This window comes from Ipomoea nil, unplaced genomic scaffold (assembly GCF_001879475.1).
Source record: "Ipomoea nil cultivar Tokyo-kokei standard unplaced genomic scaffold, Asagao_1.1 scaffold1474, whole genome shotgun sequence".
Lineage (NCBI taxonomy): Eukaryota > Viridiplantae > Streptophyta > Magnoliopsida > Solanales > Convolvulaceae > Ipomoea > Ipomoea nil.
This window is the reverse complement of record NW_017617902.1, coordinates 268,022-274,228: the sequence shown is the minus strand read 5'-3', so window position 1 is coordinate 274,228 and position 6,207 is coordinate 268,022. Positions and strand designations below refer to the sequence as shown.

The following is a 6,207-nucleotide window of genomic DNA, read 5'->3' as shown; positions in this document are numbered from 1 at the left end:
TCTCGAAAATGACTAAGGGTCTGGGCCCTTGTTTCCCAACTCTTTCTCGCCGAGTCCCTCAGTCGAGGCGACTCTTTAGGCTTTTACTTTCTCAGAAATGGTTTAGGGTCAGTGCCCCGTTGTTTCTATATATACTCGCCGAGTCCCTCAGTCGAGGCGACTCCTTTTGGCTTTTTCTCGGAAACGACTAAGGGTCTGGGCCCTAGTTTCCCAACTCTTTCTCGCCGAGTCCCTCAGTCGAGGCGACTCTTTAGGCTTTTACTTTCTCAGAAACGGTTTAGGGTCAGTGCCCCGTTGTTTCTATATATACTCGCCGAGTCCCTTAGTCGAGGCGACTCCTTTTGGCTTTTTCTCGGAAACGACTAAGGGTCTGGGCCCTTGTTTCCCAACACTTTCTCGCCGAGTCCCTCAGTCGAGGCGACTCTTTAGGCTTTTACTTTCTCAGAAACGGTTTAGGGTCAGTGCCCCGTTGTTTCTATATATACTCGCCAAGTCCCTCAGTCGAGGCGACTCCTTTTGGCTTTTTTCTCGGAAACGACTAAGGGTCTGGGCCCTTGTTTCCTAACTCTTTCTCGCCAAGTTCCTGGGACGGTTAGTTGTAACCCATGTGCTTTATTTAGATTTTTGGAACCCTTGAGCTTGTACACGGCCTATCCTTTTCTACTGATAGAACCTTTTCAAATGGGTGACGTTCCATATGCGATCTATGTGTTTGCCTTCCATAGTCTCTAACTTGTAGGTTCCGACTCGGACCACCGCAGCGATACGGTATAGCCCCTCCCACTTAACCGCAAACTTGCCTCCTTCGGTGGGCTGACTGGCTTGTCGATCGCGTAACACGAGGTCGCCAACCTGAAAGGTTCGCGGGCGAGTCCTACGGTCGCGATATCTTTTCACCGCCTGCTGGTACTCAACCATCCGTGCACTTGCGGCTTCCCTCCTTTCTTCTAGGAAATTTTTCTCGATCCGCAGATTCTCTTCATTCACTGCATCTGAGTAGGTGCGAACCCGGTGAGTGGGCTCGACCACTTCGACTGGAACCTTGGCCTCGAAGCCGTATGCGAGCGAGAACGGGCTCTCCCCGGTTGCTCGCCGCTGGATAGTGCGATAAGCCCACAGGACTCGATCAAGCTCGTCCGCCCAATTTCCTCGGATGTCTTCAAGCTTCTTCCGGATCCCATCTACCAGCGTTCGATTCACATTCTCGACCTGCCCATTGGCTTGTGGGTAGGCCACCGACACCTTGGTATGCTTGATATCGTGTCGGCGGCAGAAGTCAGCGAAAGCCTGGCAGTCAAACTGTCGCCCATTGTCACTGACGATATGCTCGGGCAGGCCGAAGCGGCAGATTACCCTTTTCCATAGAAAGTGTCGACATTGGTACTCAGTGATGGTAGCCAGTGGTTCTGCCTCAACCCATTTCGTGAAGTAGTCGATAGCAACGACGCAAAATTTCAAACCCCCCGGGGCGACGGGCAACGGCCCCAGCAGGTCTATGCCCCACTTGGCGAAAGGAATGGCAGTGGTGACCGGTGTGTAGAAGGTGGCCAGCCGGGTGTCTTTCCTGGCAAATGCTTGACAAACGCCGCATTTGGACATCCACTCGATACAGTCTCGCATCATGGTCGGCCAATAATACCCTTGAACGACTAACTTCCGGGCGAGTGCGTTGGCGCCTTGATGCGCGGCACAGATGCCTCAGTGGGCCTCGTCTATAATTTTCTCGGCCTCAGGTCTAAGCAAGCACTTTAGCAAGGGTCCTCCGAACGACCGTTTATATAGCTGCCCGTCGACGACCTGGAAGGAAGGGGCTTTTCGCCGAACCCTAGCGGCGACCCTTGGGTCGCTTGGCAACTCGCCCGTCTCCTTGAATCGCCGGATGTCCTCTATCTAAAACATCTCGAGGTTTTTCTCCCGGTCCCATTCTTCGATGTTTACTTGCTGGACTTCCAGCGGCGCCTCTTCAATACTCGGCCGATTTAACTCCTCCTTCTGGCAAATTTTTATCAGGTGGTCCGGTACCCCCTCCAGGGAAATTTTGGACAATATGTCGGCTTCCACGTTGTCCGCTCGGATATGTACTCTATTTCGTAGGCCTCAAACTCCTTCAACATCTCGGCTGCACGCTCTTTGTATAATACCATCCTTGCATTCTTGGTTTCACACGTACCTGAGATCTGCCCGACTACCAGTCTGGAGTTAGTTTTGATTCGTAGCCGCTCGACTCCCAGGGCCTTGGCAAGTCGGAGGCCGTTCAATACCGCTTCATACTCGGCCTCGTTATTTGATGTAGAGAACAAGTACCTCAGAGCGTAATATAGCCGGAATCCTTCCGGAGTGATGAGCATGACACCGCCTCCACAGTGTTGTCGACTCGATGCTCCATCCGCATGCATTTCCCACCACTCGCCCGGGCAACTCTCCGAGGCGTGTTCCTTTTCTTCCTCACCTGCTGTACATTCGACCAGGAAGTCGGCCAAGGCTTGACCTTTAATGGAGGGTCGGGGTTGGTACTCAATCCCATACTGAGTCAACTCTACGGCCCACTTTACCAGTCGGCCGGAGGACAAGGGGTTTCGTAGCACGCTCCCGAGCGGCTGGTCTGTCAGAACCCGGACGGTATGGGCTTGGAAATAAGGTGCCCGCTTGAGCACGGTGACTACCAATGCATACACAATCTTTTCCAGAGCGGTGTACCGCGTCTCAGCAGCCTTCAGCGAGCGGCTTACATAATAAACCGAGTGCTGGACTCGGTCCTCCTCTCGGACCAATACCGAACTCACCGCTTTGGCCGAGGCGGCGAGGTACAAGAATAAGGGCTCGCCCACCTGGGGGGTAGACAGCACTGGGGGCGTTGAAAGATATTGTTTCAACTCCTCGAACGACTGCTGACATTCGGCAGTCCAAGCGAATCCCTCTTTCTTCTTCATGGCTTCGAAGAAAGGCACAGTCTTATCCGCCGATTTGCTCAGGAAGCGGCTAAGGGCGGCCAACCGACCAGTCAAGCATTGTAAGTCCTTGACGGTGGTAGGAGGCTGCATGTCGATGATGGCCTGTACTTTCTCCGGATTAGGCTCAATACCCCGTTTGGTGACCATGTAGCCCAAGAATTTGCCACCTTGGACAGCGAACGCGCACTTCTTGGGGTTCAGCCGGAGGTTGTACTTTATCATTACCTTGAAGCAGTCGGCCAGGTCCTCCGCGTGCTTGTCCTCCTCCCGGCTCTTGACAAGCATATAGTCAACGTACGCGGCCATTGATTTCCCCAGCAGGTGTTGGAACAGCCGGGCGACCATTCGGGTGTACGTAGCCCCGGCATTTTTAAGCCCGAAGGGCATGACTTGGTAACAGTAAACTCCGTCCGGTGTCAGGAAGGCGGTCTTCTCCTCATCCGCCGGGTGCATAAATATTTGGTGGTACCCCCTGAAGGCGTCCATAAAACTGAGCAACACCGACCCGGCCGTTTCGTCGACTAACTGGTCGATCCGAGGTAGAGGAAACGGGTCTTTCGGGTAGGCCTTGTTAAGATCGGTGTAATCTACGCACATTCGCCACGCTGGGGGCTTGGGTACGAGGACCACGTTTGCCAACCACTCCGGGTACTTAACCTCACGGACGTGCCCAGCCGCTAGCAGCGTGCTAACTTCTTTCTTCACAAACTCCCTCCGGTCGTTGGCCAGGTATCGTTTTTTCTGTACGACCGGTCGGTGCTCCGGGTCCACGGCGAGTCGGTGCGATATAATCGAACGATCCACGCCGGGCATATCCTCCGGGCCCCAGGCGAAAACCAATCGATGCTCCTGGAGCACTCTCACGATTTCCCCCCTTAGTTTCTCACGAAGGCCGACCCCGATTCTCACTCGCCTACTAGGCTGTGCTGGGTCAATCTCGATTTCCTCTAGCTCGACGGCCGGCTCGGGGCGAGGTATCACCGTTTTCTTGGGGGGCCTCTCGGTAATCTCGTGGACCTGCATCTCACGTTTGCCCATTCCTCTACATGCTTGTAAATAGCAGTCGCGGGCGACCTTGCGATCACAACGTATTGTTCCTATTCCGTTCGGCGTGCGAAACTTCAAGCACAGGTGTTCGATCGAGATCAAGGCTCCGAGGTCTTCCAAACCCGGGCGGCCGAGTATGGCATTATGCGAGCAGGCCAGATTTACCACGATAAACTTCATGTTTAATTTTTGCACATCCGGGTAACTGCCAATCTCCACGGGAAGGGTGATCGACCCTTCCGCCTCCACCGAGTCCCCGGTGAAGCCGGCGAGAGGGGTTTTGACAGGATTCAGCTGCTCTCGAATCAGCCCCATTTTGGTGAAGGTTTCCAGGTATAGCACATTGACGCTACTCCCGGTGTCAACCAGGATTCGGCGAACGACTACACCACTGATGTCCATAGCGATGACCAACGCATCTCGATGCGGGGTCTCTCCGGCTGGCAGGTCCCTATCGGTGAACACGATGGGTTCTCGGCATACCTTTTTGGAGCTCTCTTCGCGACCATAAACCGTCCCGACATACAATTGCCGAGCCCAGGCTTTTCGGGTGTTTGCCGAGTCGCCGCCCTCTGGCCCGCCGACTATCATGTTGATAACCGGCTTCTGGCGCCATTGGGTTTCGTCCTCTTCGGGAGCCGGCTGCTTACCTCGGCTGTTCTCTGCGTCGGTGGCAAGTCCCTCATCTCCTCGACTGGCCGACCTCCGCCTCTATTGGTTGGGGGGCGGGGTCCCTTGCTGGATGATCCCCTCCATGATCTTCTTTAGATAGAAGCATTCTTCCGTGCTGTGAGTGTAAGATTTATGATAACGACAGTACTTAGAAGTCTTACCAGTCTCCTCATTTGTTACGCGGTCGTCGATCGGTGGATGCGGAGGTGAGGCGACTGCTTGTATTTCGTGGACCGGCCGCTCCGGAACCGGTCGATAGGCGTGGACGACGGGGCGGTCGTACGGTCGCCTAACTTCGGGTCGCCGGGCCACATCCGAACGCCTTTCCTTTGTCTCGGCCCGCGTCCTTTTCCCGCTGGCGGACCCGCCGACCTCGCGCTGTCGTTTATGCTTCATGGCCTATTCCGTGTTGGCTCTCTTGTTGGCCATCTGGATAGCTTCCGCGTACGTTGCCGGGCGATTGTCCCTTAGGTCTCGGTACAGCTGGCCGGACCGCAAAGATTCAATGAAGAAAGTGAGTGCCGTTTGGTCCTCCACTTCCTCTATTGACTGGATCTCCTTTTGCCAGCGGGCTAAATAGGTTTTTAAAGACTCACCCTCGTCCTGGTGGATGTCGCCTAAGTGCGTCAGGTCCTTCTGTGGCTTGATGTTGGCGGCATAGTGGCTCATGAAGCGATCTGCAAGTTCCTCAAAACTGTGAATCGACCCTGGGGGTTGCGCCACAAGCCATCTCTGCGCGGACCCCTTGAGCGTGGGTAAGAAGGCGCGGCACATGACCGGGTCCCGTACCCCAAAAACTTGCATCTTAGCTTGGTAACTCAGTAGATGTTCTCGTGGGTCGCCCGACCCGTCGAACGTGGCTTGCTCCGGGAACTTGAAGTCGCCCGGTATCTTGAAGGCCATGATCTCGGCCGAGAAGGGTAACGCGGTCAGCAGCGATCGGCCAGGGGCCTTGGCTTTTCCTTCCACCTGTTCTTTTAGATTTCGTATTTCCTAGGCTAAATTTGCCACCTCGACCGTCTCTTGGGTGCGGTTTCCTGTCGATTCCGTGCTCTCGCCGACCTCTGACTCGACAGGTTAATCATGGTCGTGGGTTGGCTGCTCTAAGCGGCGAGCCACCGTCCGGGCTTTCCTTACACGGTTACGCTCACGCGCGCTCTGTCGACCGTGAGTTTCTAACGGGGCGCGAAGGGGTTCTCTTCGCCCCAGCCGTTCTCTCGCCGACCGTCGTTCAACACCCGGGCCCAACCGAGAATGGACAGACTGGACCGGTTGACTCTCGGCCCGGCGGGTGGATTGTCGATTGTCTGGCCTTCGCGACGGTTGGGGGTCTCGCTGCGGTATCCGAGTAGCGGATTGCTCCCGTATTCCCCGACTTGCCTCGGTGAAAGCGCGTCCAATCGCTTGTAGCTGATCCGGGGTGAACTGCACCGCGGCTGGTTGTGGATTTATCTGTGGTGTTGGCGGCGGTGTCGCGTCGTTTTCCCGGCTTCGGGCGTTTCTTCGATTCAACTGATCTCTTAGGTCGGCTCCTAGC

At 55.3% G+C, this 6,207-nt stretch overlaps 2 protein-coding genes across 2 annotated transcripts; both read right to left on the bottom strand.

The window, feature by feature from the left end:
* Window positions 1–2,006: 2,006 nt before the first annotated feature.
* Window positions 2,007–4,589, bottom strand: LOC109188702. The gene is made up of 2 exons (XM_019339331.1): window positions 2,999–4,589; window positions 2,007–2,845 (listed from the first exon to the last, which is right to left on the bottom strand). Exons 1-2 carry the CDS (start codon window positions 4,587–4,589, stop codon window positions 2,007–2,009), a joined length of 2,430 nt encoding a protein of 809 aa, XP_019194876.1.
* Window positions 4,590–5,069: 480 nt separating this feature from the next.
* On the bottom strand, window positions 5,070–5,573 carry LOC109188701. Its single transcript, XM_019339330.1, has one exon. The coding sequence runs from the start codon at window positions 5,571–5,573 to the stop codon at window positions 5,070–5,072; it is 504 nt and encodes a 167-aa protein (XP_019194875.1).
* Between the last annotated feature and the right edge of the window lie 634 nt (window positions 5,574–6,207).

Excerpts from the sequence above, each read along its gene's own strand:
- LOC109188702 (XM_019339331.1), bottom strand. The coding sequence starts at position 4,589 with ATGATAGTCGGCGGGCCAGAGGGCGGCGACTCGGCAAACACCCGAAAA. Across the intron at positions 2,846-2,998 it reads GGACTTACAATGCTTGACTG|TGCTGTCTACCCCCCAGGTG; the intron begins GTCGGTTGGCCG and ends CAACGCCCCCAG.
- LOC109188701 (XM_019339330.1), bottom strand. The coding sequence starts at position 5,573 with ATGGCCTTCAAGATACCGGGCGACTTCAAGTTCCCGGAGCAAGCCACG.